This window comes from Ascidiella aspersa, chromosome 4 (assembly GCF_963924565.1).
Source record: "Ascidiella aspersa chromosome 4, kaAscAspe10.2, whole genome shotgun sequence".
Lineage (NCBI taxonomy): Eukaryota > Metazoa > Chordata > Ascidiacea > Phlebobranchia > Ascidiidae > Ascidiella > Ascidiella aspersa.
Window position 1 is genome coordinate 10449591 of NC_139450.1, and position 16392 is coordinate 10465982.

At 35.5% G+C, this 16392-nt stretch overlaps 1 protein-coding gene across 1 annotated transcript; it reads left to right on the plus strand.

Moving 5' to 3' along the window:
• Positions 1 to 7006: 7006 nt before the first annotated feature.
• On the plus strand, positions 7007 to 12585 carry LOC146147140 (membrane progestin receptor alpha-like). The gene is made up of 9 exons (XM_083387372.1): positions 7007 to 7177; positions 7776 to 8058; positions 8183 to 8288; positions 8384 to 8481; positions 8559 to 8675; positions 8904 to 9074; positions 9753 to 9880; positions 10271 to 10386; positions 10867 to 12585. Exons 1-9 carry the CDS (start codon positions 7036 to 7038, stop codon positions 11080 to 11082), a joined length of 1377 nt encoding a protein of 458 aa, XP_083243498.1. The 5' UTR covers positions 7007 to 7035; the 3' UTR covers positions 11083 to 12585.
• Positions 12586 to 16392: the final 3807 nt, after the last annotated feature.

The following is a 16392-nucleotide window of genomic DNA, read 5'->3' on the forward strand; positions in this document are numbered from 1 at the left end:
AACCATCTTTTTTGAAACATCACAAAATTTTTAAGAAACATTTCAAAAACTTAGCTGTTTAATTGCAGATGGTAGTTGTTAATCGGCTATATTTATTTTTCTAATTTTTCACAATTTTGCGGCGCTTTTAACAAATTTTAAGTCAACCACACATGGCAAGTCGCCCCTCTTATGAACGCCATCACAGCCAGATAAAATAGCAGTAACCATATCGACTATAAGATTAGAAAGAAATAACTCGAAGGGTAACCAATAATTTTACAGCTATATCAGTGCTTTACAATTTAAATTTTTTTTAAGACAAAAATGTGTAAATACAAACAAACACAATCTTTACAGAAGAAATTCGTTCTGCCGCCTAACGAATTCGTTATAGCAAAACGAAAACTAATCATGAGAACAGTGTTTTTAAAAAAAGGTTTCAAGAAAAGGCTCTGTTGGTTTATCTAAAAAAAAAATTGTTTATAGAACAAAGTGCTATTATCAATCTGCTATATATTTCTCACCCGTTATTCAATACTTCAAATTAAACGTTAAATGTAATTAAATAATCGCATTTTCAAAGAAAATTTTAATTTACCGAAACTTAAAATATCAGAACATTATTTCTCAAAATCATTTTATAATAACCCAGTAGCATTTGTTAACTTTAAAAAAACTTTCTAACTTTGAAATTTATCCTATAACGGGAAATGGGCAAACATTGAAAAACATTGGCTTCAAGTGAATGTTGGGTAAAATTCCTCCAGAAGAAAACAAGTGATTTTGTCAAACAACATTGCATGTTTTATGTTCGGTTAAAAGGTGATTAACACCAGGGCCGGATTTACCAATAGGCTAGATAGGCTGAAGCCTAAGGCCTCAACGTCCCGCAAGGGCCTCGAAATTCGGTTTCGAAGTCGACAAAACTTGAGAAGTTTAAACCCTACCGTACCTAAAGTATATATATTTATTCAAGAGTAGAAAAGTCTATACACAACTGGTTTCAACCACGTTGTAAACCAGGGGTCGGCAAACTACGGCCGACGGGCTCTTTGACAAACTTAGCAAGTCCATTTCACATACTTTTTGACTATTTTTACTACTTAATTCGCGCTTCGCGCCAATGTTCGTTCTACGTCCGCTTTGTTTAGTGTTGATGCTGCGTTTTCAACTAGATCAGCGCTTTGCGCCGTGGAAGTGTACAAAGTGCAACGCGAAAAATCGGAAAACGTATTAAAATATTAGACATATATTTTTTAACTTTTTTATTTTTTTATTTTCGGCATTAATAAAAACTTGCAAGAAATTTAAAAGAAATACCAGTATACCAAAAAAATTGCGCTCGCTTCGCTCGCCAGGTGCATGCGCCTTAACTTGAAACAGTTAAGAAACACTGAGCTGATTAACTTTAAATGTCATCGCGTTCCCTCAAAGTAGTTTTATTTCACTTTTCATTCGTAGTATGGATGACGACGTGTGAACTTGAATTTTAAACTAAACAAACGCTTTTTGTCGCGCTTTGCGCAACACTTTACTGCCTCTGTTAAGTGCAAAAAATATCCAAGGGCCGCCTGATTCACAGTTGTTCTAACATTTCAAAAACATAATTCTTAGTTAACATTTTGTGCGGCCCGCACAGACCTTTCTGATTTTGGTTTTCGCCCGCGACTAGGAAAAGGTGTCCGACCCCTGTTGTAAACATTCATTATTACGTCGTTTGCATCTTAATAAGGAGGGCGCAATGCTAGGTCGTTTTCATAGGGTTATCAAAGTTCTTCAGAAATCTGAACCGTTATTAAGTACTTGTGCCGAATTGTACAATTCACTTGAAGGGATTTCTAAGGGAAATTCGAGATGGGTTTGAGTTTTGATCAGGAAGCAAAAGCAACCTTTCCGAACATTAACTGCAGAGATGTCACTACAGGAGACAAAGAAATGCACCTGACGCTTTAAGTGAACTTTCTGCAAAGGAAATGTTTAAAATAAATTCCGTTGTCCCTATGCTCGACGCACTTGAAGCCAATTTACGAAGAAGAGCTAATGTGTACAGTGACATTGCACACATGTTCCTCTTTCTTGCTAATCTGAAAGCAACTATGGTAGAAATTGTACGAGGCGTAGAACTTTTAAAGGAAGCGTGTCCGTAAGATGTTGACCTGAAACTTACTGATGAGCTTCTACAATTTCATTTGTACGTGCGACAAACACAAAACCAAGGGCTTACCAGTACAGAAGAGCAATCTATTTCTTTGTCTCATGGAAACGAGGAAAAAAATAAACACTGACTTTCCTAATGTGGAAGCAAAATTAAGTCTGTTTCTAAGATTAATGGTCACTATCTGCTCAGGAGAGAGATTTTTCTCAAGGTTCAAAAGCATCAAAAATAAACTGAAATCGACAATGTCTCAAGAAAGGTTGTCCGCACTGAGCATTTTGTGCATTGAGAGTGACAAACTTAAACAGACAAATTTTGATGAACTTTTGTATGATTTTGCTTTGACGAAAGCTAGAAAAAATTGTAGCCTATAGTCCTACTCTATTTGATGGCTGTAAAGCCTGTAACTATTTCTCATTGATCCTCATAAATAAACTTTACAAATATTGTAACGGTTGTTTGATCAAAGAAATTAAAATTAAAAGCAAAACAGCCTTAACTAAATTTGTATTATTTTATTTAAACATTTGCACCCATGAGTGTGGAAAATTAAAAGAACAAAGAGTTTAATCAGGTCATATTTTTAACATTAATCAATGACATGTGATGTTGTTTAGAGATAAATTCTGAGCTCAAAAATAGGGAGGGGCCTCACAAATGGAATAGCCCAGGGCCTCTCATGGTCTTAATCCAGTCCTGATTAACACATATTATGCTTTAGCAATGATTCTATAAATTTATATGAAGTAAAAATAACTTTTAGTTATATCATATTAGTTTCGTATGAACGCCTTTAGGTATGCTACATCTCCCGAAACTCATTATTAGAAACATGGCTGTACTTTGGTCAGTTTACCAGTACAATTGAAACTCCCCACTAGGTCTAAACATGTGTTTCCATACGCTTATACATTACCGGCGATCGTTAGATTAACGTTTTTGGAACGTGTAAATTACTCTTTTTTCTTTAAAACATGAATTTGTTTCACGTCTAACGTAGAATTACACCATTTTCGAACGGCAATGCATACAAAGGTCGTGCAGTTTCATACTGCGTTGTACGAAATTATAATTTAATGACGTAGGCTAGTCGCGATGCACACAAAACAATGCTAACGTCATTTCCGAAATCATTGATAACAACCCGAAAACGTTTACCCCTGCCAACATGTTTTGTGTATACGTGTTAACGTTTTGTATACGGAAATAAGCATCCGTATACCAATTTTACTGCTCACAATAGCAAAACAATAAGTGATGGTAAACCTAATAAAACCACCTAAGAACACATTCGCCAGAAAACTATATACATGGCCTAGTGATCGATGTTACAGCAAAAGCGTGTTTTTACAATTTAAGGTGGTACTCATTCTCGGGGCCAATGACATAAAACAAATTTAGCAGAATTATCTGTATTATTGTTGCATTAGGACCAACAATGTGCCTTTTGTGTAGGCCTACTGTAAACCGTGCGTAGTATGGTTAACAAAAATAGACTTAAGTCCCAGAGGCGTAGCGAGGGTATTTTGCGCCCGGGGACAAACTATAACTTTGGCGCCCTCTCCTCCATGTTTCATCTTATTTTCTATTAAATTAACGTAATATACTCTACTTCAGAAGGAAAACAATTCAAATTTTAGTAGAACAATGTAGGTATTTAAAGAAAAAGCGTTATACAAACTACATCATATGACTCACTCAGTCACTGTCAAACATGAAATCATTTACATAGTCTACAATAGATTTATTGTTCTTGATTTCACTGTCGCAATTAAACTGGTCAATCACGTCATCGAAATCTGTTGTTTCCAATATTTCTCTTTCAACGCTAAGAATAGCAAGATCACTGAGAAAATCTTGCCCCATTAATGCACGCAGATACGACGAAATAAGTTTTAATTTGCTGAACGACCGCTCACAACTTGCAATTGAAACTGCTATTGTTAACAGAATTTGTTGTGAAATTCGCAGATTGGGATATCCGTCATCCCCATAAAACACAATAAAACCAATAAACTCTAAAGGACTCCAAAAGGAGTTTCTGGTAGAATTTCAGTTCGATTACTAGCATTCGGCAATCACCAATTTCAATGAAAAGTTCGTTGCTATTGATGTTCGTGTCGTAGAAATTTGCAAAATCTGCACCATTTCGACGCATACTGCATCCTCGTCTGTGTCAGATAGAAGAGTCATCCAAATTTATTGTTTAGGTCTTTCAGTCGTGAAAAACGTGTTAACATCTCATGTTGAAGCCGATCAAATAGATTCTTTAAAACGCGCACAATTTCTTCTTCTGATAAAAGTCCTACATCTTTTGCTTTTTCTCCAGGCATTTTCTTATGTCGCCTGTCTCTTCTGTTTAGATGAATACACCAGATCAAGCATTCTGTTTGGGTCTGTTTTACAGCAGCTCGACTCAAACAATCACGAAACGAGTCTTGGGTTTTGGCGCAGATGTGTCTATTGCAGTTTTACGTATTTTTATTAATCTTGTCGACTATTTTCCATCTAATAGGTTTGTTTTTTGTCAGCGAAGTGCATCGAAGTAACAAACAAAAAGATATAATATTTGTGTTTTCCTATGGTGAAGAATTGACAGTGTTTGTGCTCATAAGGGTGCCAAGCAATTCTTAAGGGGGCGCGAGCTCTAATTCGATGTTTACCTTTATGTAGTGATTTGAATGGTTTAGTTTGGTGTTCATTCTGTTTTTTTATGATATACTGTACAATAAAATTACACGTGTAGATGACTGAAGACATTGTTCGTGGATTTGCGATTTGCGAGCTTTGCTACTAAATAATTTTTAGTAGTTTTTCAGTTGCTGGACTATGATTGCTACATTTTACGACCAATTACGACTATGTTTTGTCGGAACAATGGTATAGTTGTAATTGTTGTGCAATTGAGTTGGGCACCACTATACGCCTGTACAAACTCTGTTTTTGCCCAACTTTACGATTAAAACTTAAAAAAGGTCTCGTTTATTTACTTGTTTTGTTGACAATTGTTTTTAGCACAAAGTCTATGTGAGTACCATTGCATGTTTTGCGAAGATATAACGTGCATAGACGATATAACGGTCCTATACAAATTATAGTTTGGCTAACTTATTGATAAACGATAAATGTTATGCCCCTTTCCAACTATTTTATGTATGATAACAGGCTAAAAACATGCACGGAGACACGAACCTGTTTTTAGCTAATTCAACCAAAATGAAACTGAATATTTTTTCGCTACGCGCGACCAACGATACACTTTACTATTTTTTATGTTGTCTAACTAATATGCAATTCAAACATACCCAATTGGTTGTTGTAGGGGGGCGCAAAGCGCAGACAATTACCAAGGGGCGCGGTAATAAAGGTTAAAAAACACTGAGTTAGACGAAATTACCACCTGCACGCAGAATCAGTAGGCCTATCTTGGCTGCTGTGAATGGCTGACAACAGCATCAGTAAGGGTGGCGTATCAGATGACATCTGCCACAGCCGTTGGAGCGATCTTGCTTATGATCGTTTTTTGCTTGTCGTGAAAATTTTGTAAGCCTCATTTTGGCGCCCCTGTACCTTGGCGCCCGGGGACATATGTCCCCCCCCCGCACCCCCCTAGCTACGCCTCTGTTAAGTCCCAGCCAAGAGTCAAGTCAATGTCATGAGCTGCCCAAGTCATGTTTTTTTTTTGTCATTATCAGATAAAGTCGCCTCCAAATTAAATCATATATAAAAATTAAACAAATAACTAAAACTTTGGACTTACATTTTTGTAAAACGAATGAGCTATTTTGTTCACTGATTTTTGCAAGTATATATATTATGTATAATGATGCTAACGCTGTGGCCTGAATTTGACTTGATATTTGTTAAAAATGACTTGAGATGAGTCTCAATGTTGTTTTGCAATTGACTGGACTTGGTATGAAGTCATTCTAACATGATTTGTCTGCAACACTCGAATATAAAGTCAAACGGCAAACACCATACGCTAACGTCAGTATTAATCATTAATTTGAATTAGTATCACTATAATATAAGGGGCACGGTTGGTTGAATAAAAGTACAACGCAGATTAGTTGTGTTCATCGGTTAACGTTACAATAACAAAGTTTTAAGTTTCCAGCGACGCAGGGGTCGAGCATTCGACAACATTCCACTGTGGGCGTGTCGTGACGTAGGCTACTCTCTACGGCACTAGCAACATAGGTTTGTCGCCACTGAGTATTGTTTACGTTGAAAGCAATTCGAACAGTGCGTGTGGTGTGTAATGTGCGTTCGTGGTACAGCAACCTATTGCGGAAATGTCGTGCTAATAACTAATGGCAATGTGGCGTACTCTGTCGTAGGGTTCGGCGATTACCAATTTTATTTTGACGTAGTTTGTATTACATAGGCGGCTGGTAAACTGTTGACAAAAGACCTGTCAATGCAGCGTTTTATTGCTAAAACCTTTGTTCAAAGGGCACACAGGTTCTTTGCGCAGACGATCGTCCTGCCTATTATAAGGATAAGAAAGGAGAATTATTAGGTTACATAAATATAAGTTGCTGTTTTACTCGAGGTATTTTTTTTGAATTGCGTGGCCTACCTTTGTCAACCTGTACCTTAATCCTTGTCGAGCAATACTTTGTAGTAATAATACAATTAGCTTTTATTATATGTGTAAAAGCTTTTAGCGATTTGAAGCTTAACCTAGCTACTACAATCCTATATCACTTGTGTAAGCCTCATGTATGATGAAAGGCTTTATAATAAGAAAATGAAAAACTGTTAACCCGAGTGGAATACTTGGGCTGTGTGGATTTAATGTAATGTTTTTTGTAGGTAGGTTATTTCACATTATTTTTTACTTACCTTTGCATAAATAGGTGTAAGAAGATGAATTGCCTTGCTAATACATTATGAATAATCAAGGCACTATTGGCTTATTGCAAAATCTTCCTGGAAAAGTGTATATACAAAGATTTGTAGAAGTGATTTACAACATTACTGTGCTTTCATGTATTGCCAGACAAAGAAATCATTTACCAAACAAAAATAAAGGTAACTTTTTAAAACATGGTCTGCTAGTGACTTTTTTAAGTTATTTTAACTAGGCATTTAAATTCGAATACCTAGATATTCTTGTAGTACGATTTTGGCATAAAAACATTAAATCAGAAATAAAAATCCATGTAAGATTTTGCCCTGTGTTATTATTATATACATTTTGATGTGAAAGCAACAATTAAGTACAACACATATTTGATATCATGCATAACTATATATAAAAAAATCTGTTGATTCAAAAGTTCTAACTAAAATCCCTAAACTTTAAAACACATATATAAAATGAAGCAGCATGGATGTTAACTGTTTTTGAATCCTAAATGCTTTTCTACAACTAGAACTCATTGTTTGTTTGAAACCACAGTTCAATATTAATTTAGGCAAAGGGTGCCATAATATCATAATTCGCAAAAATATTACTTTAAACATATTTTTCCAAGTAAATGCAAACACAATTTTTCTAAAAACTTTTAAAATCAACAATTGTGAATTCAATACTTTGCATTCCTTATTTAGTTCAATTATCTCTAATAATAAAAACCTCCTTTAACTAGATTAGAACAGATTACTTTAGTGAGTTTTCCAAATGTAGATAATGATTGCAACAACAACAATTTCTTGGCTTCTTCTTTTGGCTCATCCTTGACTGAAAGGTTCACCTCATTTTTGCAAAATATCAATGCTCCAGTAAACCAATTAGAAACAATTATTTCAACATCAACGTCAAAATCTCCTCCTGATCATCAAAATGCTTGCCAACGTCTTGACCCAGATGACTTCTTTCATGCATGTAAGAATCAACAAGAGAATACGATTTCTTGTTGTGTGGAACCATACATTGAAAAAGGCTACATGCTTAACAACATGTCACTCCGGTATTTTTCGTTGTTTTATTTGCAAAATATTTGAAATATCTTTGCGGCTGTTAGTTATTTAAAAGCTGAATAATGTTTGTTAATATTTTTTGCTTTGTTTCATGTTAAGTATATTTTATTCCAGTTACTATTTGAAAGTGCTTTGGATGCCCAACAATGAAATGTTTAATGTGTGGACACATCTTATTCCATGTTTATACTTCATGTGGATGTTGCATGACTTCAATCAAGTAAGCAAATATAAAAATGCCCTAAATTATTTTTAAAATGTTTGTATTGACTTTAAATTATTATTTTTATTTTTTATTTATTAAATTTATTTTAGACAGTTGATTTGGTGAAGGCTTGGCCACTTCTTTTGGTCACAGTTTCTGCCATTTTTCTCACTGGTCTTAGTTCTCTTGCTCACATGTTTCATTCTAGGTATGGGCACTACAGTTTTCAGGAATGTTTATGGTCTCACACAATAAAGTAATTTGTTCCTGTTGGTTTTATTTCAGAACATGTTTTCATCACCGATGGTGGTTTCTAATTGATTATTTTGGAATCAGTAGTTTTGCATTTGGATCAACTGTGTCACATTTTTTTGCATGTTCAGAGGTTGCCTATTATCAAAAGTAAGCTATAAATATATAATATATTAGGGCCTAGGCCAACAGCTTTACGAGATTTTCAGGTAATAAAGTTAGATTTTATTGTCTAGTTTGTTATAAAAAAATATGTTAAACCTTTTATGTGCACATATACTGTACCATTAAAGAAAGAAAGTATTGACTTAAAAGGACATTAAGCTGTTTGGCAAATATTTGGTGCACTGGTAACCTGTTGTAACACATTTCTCCCAGGATTGGCTGTTACAACATTGTGGTATTTACAGCTATATGTTGGGCTGGCTATTTCTGCTGCACCATCTCAAAAGTCGGATTTGGCTCCAAGTCAGTAAAGATGGCTCGTAACCTAAAAGTTTGGTCCAATGCTGCTGGGTATTTTCATGGTTTGCTTCCTATTATGTACAGGTTTGTAAATTCAATCAATAAAAAAGTACTTCCATGAACAATCAATATATCAAACAAAAATTTTACTTACAACAGCAGTTGTTATAGGTTTACAAAAATATCAATACTGCTAATTGTTTTATAACTAAAACAATATAATATAGCTGTTTGATGCTTGAATAAAACCCTTAATTTTCAAAATTTTAGTCGTTACTTTCATTAGTTATTTGTACATTGTTCAGCATGAAATCCAGTCGTAATTTTTGACAAGTATTTAATCTATAAACTATTGGTTTCTGTACATATTCATTTTGTTGTGAGTCTGTCAGAAACGTCCAAGGTTGTTTTACAACCAATATGTGATTAACAGCAATTGATGGGAAGTCACAGCATTAAGTGATTTGTTGACTTTGATTTTTTTGACATTTAGAAAAGTTGTGAAGGCTTGAAGGCTTGCATACTATACATCAGTGGTTTTCAACCAGGGTTTCGCGGAACCTCAGGATTCCACTAGTACAGTCCAAGGGTTCCGCAATTTTTAAATTGTTTAGCTAATTGAGGTGTGTTTATTACACTGGGGTTCCTCGAGCCAGTGGAATGTTTCCATAGGGTTCCACTCCAGCAAAACGGTTGAAAAGCACTGCTATACATGCCACTAAACAAACAAAAATTTATTTTTACTATTAATGTTTTTTTAAGGTTTTCATCAGGGGAAGACCCAGCAATGTTCTACCACAAGTTGCAAGTTTTATTTATGACTCTTGCTCCGATATGGTATGCCTCTGATGTTCCACAAAAGTATTGGCCAGGAAAATTTGACATAATTGGTATGAATTTTTTGTCATTTAACAAACTGTAGGACTATTAAGAAAATTGACAGTACAGTGATTTTTTTAAGTTTAGCTGATTAGAAAACTTGGGCTTTCTTATTATTGAATTATTTCCATTTACACAATTTATGTATTTTTGCCAAACCCTATTAATTCTGTAAACTTTAAAATAAACTTTATTACACGCTGTACAAATAATATTGAATGTATTGTTTTGCATACAACACTTTTAATGTTTGTGGTAATTTTACTATACAATACTTTTGAGCCGCACAATTAGTAGACTATTATGATTTGTTTTCAAGTAACTAATAGGATGTTGCATGTATGTTTCCTGTTACCATACTGCCAAAAAGTTTGTGTTAATCATTTTGTTGTGCTTCATAGGTCATTCTCATCAAATATTTCACATATTTGGCGCATTGGCTTGCTATTTTAACATACAGGCTGTTTATATGGAAGTGACACATCCTTATGGACACTTTAGTGCTTTAAGTTTACAGGTAAATTAAATTATGTGCAACTATCTTCTGTTGTTATGCTATTAAGGTGTTTTAGTTTTGTGTGGCACAGTAAATATTCTGTTAAGTAGAATGAAGGGTATTTATGATTTAACATAAAACATTTTTCCATGGTAACAGAATTCACATGGTTTTACTTCATGATATTGCCTGAAAAAAATAAATTTCTTTAAAAATTCAATAAAACATAGGAATCCAAATTTTATGAACAACAACTAACCTTAAATTTTTAAGTTTGGTTGTAAATTTTAACAGTTTAACTTAACACACAGAAAACTATTATCCAGGAACAACATATATATAATTATATATATCATAAACACAATTTCCTCTCCATGTGACACTAATTGTATTATTATTAGGCATTTCTTGACATTTGATATTGCGTTTCTGTGCGGTAGGTTGAAAGCATACACTAGAATTCAAACCATTGTGAGTTGTGACTTACCCTTTCATTTGTAGGAAGATTACCCGACCCTGCAAACAATATGTTTCTTTGTGGTACTGCTAACTGCAACCTGCCTCACTTTGGTCACTTACTTGTCCAAGTATATTCCACCCTTTGAGGCATGTGCCGGGTCACAGCATTGCATCTGCTCCAGTTTCTGTTCATTCAGTGTTTTTGAGTTGTTGAGCGACAGAGCAGGGTATCGCTGTGGCAAAGAAAAGTGTCATTAAAGCAAACATCAAAGCTGACAGAAGGTTTGCTCCTAAAAGTTCTAGGTGACAGTGTAGCTTTATGAGCCGGTTAAAACTACTGTATTAACAACATACACTTGTTTTACAATTATATAATACTGCCAGTGATAGGCCTTTCCGTTTTAACATTTTATATTTTTATACCGAAAAATATTGTTTATTTTCAACAAACTATTGCTTTTAGCTGTCATTGCGTATTCCGTATAGGTTTACTGAACAAGTTTTATTTGTTTTAACAATTTTTATTTGTTTTGATAATTTTGGATTGTCGTATTAGGTTTTATATGCACTGCTGTGTGACAGGATGCATATACTACTATTTGATCATGCCTTAATTAAATAGATTATGCCTTTATTATGAGTTTTAAAATGTTGCCAAGATGTATATATAAGTGCCTAACTTTATGCTGTGGTACAAAATTTTTCGTTGAAGCTTCATGTTTTGTTATTGCGTCCATAAAACAAATTTCAAACAGAACAATTAGTGCAACGCCACTTAGTGTCTTTCGTATTTGACAATGCAATCTTACACATTTTGTATGCTTCCATAGGTATTATAGCGCAGACTATATTGTGTTATGCACGCTTTTTTATATGTACCTTTTATGCCTGTTTCAACTTTTGCTTTTTTGACAACAAACGTTACTCTCAAACCATGCTATGCAGCGACCCAAGCCCCCTTTAACTTCAAATAATATCACTCTTAGGCTTAATGATCATATATGTTATCAAAATTTCATATGACTGTACATCTTAGGTATGTGAATATGGTATTGGTTGAAAATCAAATTTCATATTTTTTCCTGTGTTAACTCACAATATTGACATTAATATAAGTGCCACTTAAAATTTGCAATTTATTTAACTAATCTATTATATAATTAATGCAGCCTTTTTGTTATTTAACTATATTAACACCTTGTCAATAAATAAAATTATTTGTTCGCCAAACGTTAAGGAACTATCATTTTAAGGAACTTAAATATTGGAAACAAATCATTACCAACAGTAAACTGTCCATATTTTTTCGTATGGTTTTGTTAATACCCTCAGGTTTACTATTTGCTTTATGAGTACTTCAAGTTTTTTGTTATTGATAATTCTATGTAGAGATTATTGTCATTTGTATTTTTCATTTGTTTCCTTTTGGACCCACCTTTTTACCACAATTATTTCTATTAAAGATTTCTCTTGTCTCCTGACAGACTGTACATCAGAAATTGTTAAGTTACCAGTAACCTAGTTTGTGTTTAACTTTTTTAAGTAACTTCTTTCCTGGTTAAGTAACTTGTTAAGAAATAAACTTTTGAAAGATAAATGCTCAAATATGTTCTGACTGGCACTGTACTTAAATTAATGTATTTTTTGCAGGTATATATAAATTAAACTATACGCGATTTTTATTTAATATTATATTAACAACACCTAACTTCGTTTTTCATTAAATGTACTTTTGAAAATGTTTTCCTTTTGTGCATTGTACTCCACAACAGATGTATTCTATAAAAATATATATGAAAAAGTTGTGCATGTTTTTTTTAATATAAAGCATTTAGCGATTAGAATGTGTAGGTGGTACGGGTTAGTATAGGCGCTGGCTCGAGCCGACGGTTGCCTAAGTCTTTTCGTTATTACACATGGAGTCAAAGGGCAGGCCGCAAAAATACCTGGAGAGTCACTGTACTCAGTTGATATTGCTCGTTGAATATATATTCACAAATCTCATTACACACGATGACGTTACGGTGATTCAAGAATCAAGCCGCTATAGTATAAAAGCAGTATCAAGTAGAATAAATCGCGAAACGCCAATAACGCTCGGTTCGGGTGCTGGTCACGTGCATTGTGAAGTCAGATAAGATAGAAAACTACTCCCCATCGCTACAGTGCACTCCAACCAATAAACAATCCAGACGTAGAAAGGGTTGATCATGAAAAAAAGATATCTGTAGAACCGATATCTGATCCCTTGCTGGTGCGTAAAAATGTGAAACACAAAAGAAAAAATTGTATGCAAAAAGTGACGAGCGAAATATATAGCGTATTATAAAAAAAATTATTTAGAACTCAACAGGGCAACGTTGTAAGGGTATTTTTATAATTTTTTGGGGTGGGAGAGATCGTTAAAAGATTTTTCTCTGCGATGAATGTATATAGAAACGATTTAAAATGCAATACATAAAGAAATAAATTTTCGGCTGTGGCTTCTATGACTTCAGCAACTCAAATGGGCAGCCAAAGGCTGTCTGTTTTGTAAACAAGAAGTAAGTTAATCGAACCCCTTTAGACACGAATAAAGTTCAGATGTTTGGGTTCGATTTTTCAGTAAAACGAAGTGAATTTATAATAGTAATCTAGATCCCAACTGGTGTAGATCTGAAGTATAGGAAACTCCGTGAAAATAGGTATACAAAGCTTGGGATGTTCTTATCGGGGACGTACATCTGGTCGAAAGGCTACGTATCGAATACCTTATCGCCAGCGATAAGATATTTCACTCGACATGTCATCCAAAGTCTAGGGCTCAGCGAAAGTGGTTCCTTAAATTAGGAAGAATTTCAGTGAAGGGTTGACGCTTAAAAACGCTGGTGTTGCAAAAAATGCAAAACTACACTCAGCTGCATTAAGCTGAGCTAGATTTTGACTTTGACCTAAAGGGTATTGGCTCTCGTCCTACAGGGGAATGTCGATGCAGCGTGAGATTTGAATCTCCAGCGGAGATTGATGTTTTCGTTGAAAATGAACGCAAACAAATGACGTTGCTTTATATTAGACGCAGGGATTCGGAATCTTGATGACGTATAAGCTTGCGAAAAGTGTGCCTTTTCACAAAGGTGTAATTTGTTTGTTTTTCAGGGGTTTGCTAAAGGCAAAAAATTTAAATAAATTGAAGAGCACAAACGAGAAAAATTGGTCAGAAAAATCGTAATCTGATTTCATGTGACGTTAATCACGACTTTTGGCCGGGTAGCGAACGTTGCGTCCCTTAATGTGGTCTGTTCCATCTATGGTGGTGAGTTGCTTACCCAGTGACATCTGTGAAAACGTAATAGTTATACGAGAGCTGTCTATAAACAGTTAGCGTAGGCGGTTTGTCAATGGATTACGTTGTCAGGTTTTCCATTTTTGCGCTTTGCAATCAATTCGTTCGTTTTGGTTTGATTCCTGGGTGGGTCACGGAGTGTATAGGATCTGATAAACGTGATGTCGAAACCCTTGCGGAATGTAAATCCCTGACACGGAGCGTGACGTGTTGCACCACAACTCCGTGTTCATGGATGGTGGCGTGCATTTGTGTCACGTGCGTTTGTGTAACAATTAACGGTGTTCAACCTGCGGCCGTATAATCATGTTTAGGTGGCTGTGCCCGTGCTGACATGAGTTAATGGGTAATATACTAAATGCAGATTAGAATTTTTTACGACTTTAGGGAGTGCAGTTAAATCAGTAAGCTAAGCTCTTTCGCTACATTCTCAGTGAGCAGATTTCTCATGTGCGCTACATAAGGTGATTTCATTGATTGGTTGATGCCTAAAGAAAACATTGCAGAAGATGAGTAGGCTAACAATCCGAATGGCGGTCATTTTTTGTTGCTAACGTCCAGACAGACATTAGCCTCCAATTGCTGGTCATCAGATTGGCTAAGACTCTAAGAGCATTGTGAGTAGGGGCGGATCACCTGGCCATGCCCTTCAAAAAAACTACATATTTCGCCATCTATTTTTACGTAAATGCAATTTTTTCGCGCTTCGAGCGACCTTCTTTAGTATGTTCAAGTAAATCCGTTCATATTTAAGGCGCTATATATTTATATTATAGCATGTTGCGCCGCGTTAGTAACCAGTCTGTCAAGTCCAATATCTGTTAAATTAGAACATAAATCCCTGCTTTTGATTTGCAAATCCCATTTCTTTCAAATTGAACGCTTTGGCAATTGCACAACGCATTGTTGTGCGCTTCTTGAGATTCAGTTGCATATTTACGCACGAGTTCGTTAGGGAACAACTTGTCTTTTTGAGATAAATGGTTTTATGATGTCACGGTGTGACTTTCTAGCGTCATTCCAAAGAAATTTTACTGGCAGCCGTGAGAAAAATAAAGACTAACAATGCGCCCGTGAACAGTCGAAAGGTTGTGCACCCCTGGTGTGTAGACATTTGCCAGTGCTCTTTTTCCAGTAGGGCTTTTAGTTCTGGGTCCGATTTTTGCGCTTCCCCGATGGATTTTCCAAGTCAATCGATTGTGTGTTGTGTTGAATATGATTTAGCGCGTTTCTAGGTAAGTGCTTGGCTACGAAGTTGTTCTTTCCCGCAATGTTCCATTGATTTGGCGAATTCCCGCGATGTAGAATTATCCGGTCCGCGTTTGACGTGAAGGCGTGGACAAGAGCAAGACGGTCAGTATAGACCAGGGATTCTTAAACTTTTTTTACCGCGGACCCCTAAAATATTTTTCTGCCTCGCACGGACCACAGGAGGCAAAAAAAATTCAAAATGACGTCACAGTCAAATATAGACTTCATAAATCTGCTGATTTCGGTCAAATGGATTCAAAATACATACAGTGCAAAACCGTTTTATTTTTGATCAAACTGTTTTCTATAAAAAAATGTTGACTTCCAAAAAAATATACACTAATATTCAAGTAGGTCTTCATGGACCCCCTTAACTAGTTCGCGGACCCCAGTTTAAGAACCCACGGTATAGACTATAGGATAGACAGTGGTCTCACTCTCTCCGGTGTAATATATAGCGTGTTTCACCGCTAGGTATATGCCAAGCAATTTGGGTCCAAACGCGGAGTACTTTTATTAAGTTTTGTTAAAGGCTTTGGAGAAAAATGCCAGAGGTTCCCATGGTTGATCCACGAATTGTTGTAGAACTGCGGCAAATCCTTGATTAGAAGCGTTGCTTGTTATCGGTTCGTCCAGCAGCGGATGACACAGTGAAACGGCGTCTGTTTTCGTCTTTGGAAGCTGTAAACGCATGCTTGTGTTCTTCGGTCCATAGGTTAGGACCTGTTTGTTCCTTTTCGTTTTAGCATTGCATTGCGCAGTTAGAGAGGAAACGGTTGAAGTATTGTTGGCTTTCCAACTGTTGTCGGAGTTGCCTTTCGTTTTAGGTTAACCGAGCATTCCTTTATATAGGATGGTTTTGTTTACATGCACAGGGCGCTTTCGCAACCCATTTGAACAAATAACGGGAGTTGTTTTATAATAGGCGTCTTGTGGTCTGTGATTGAGTCCAATTGCCGTCGCTTCTCGTTTGATTTTAAAAGTTTCTGTTCAAT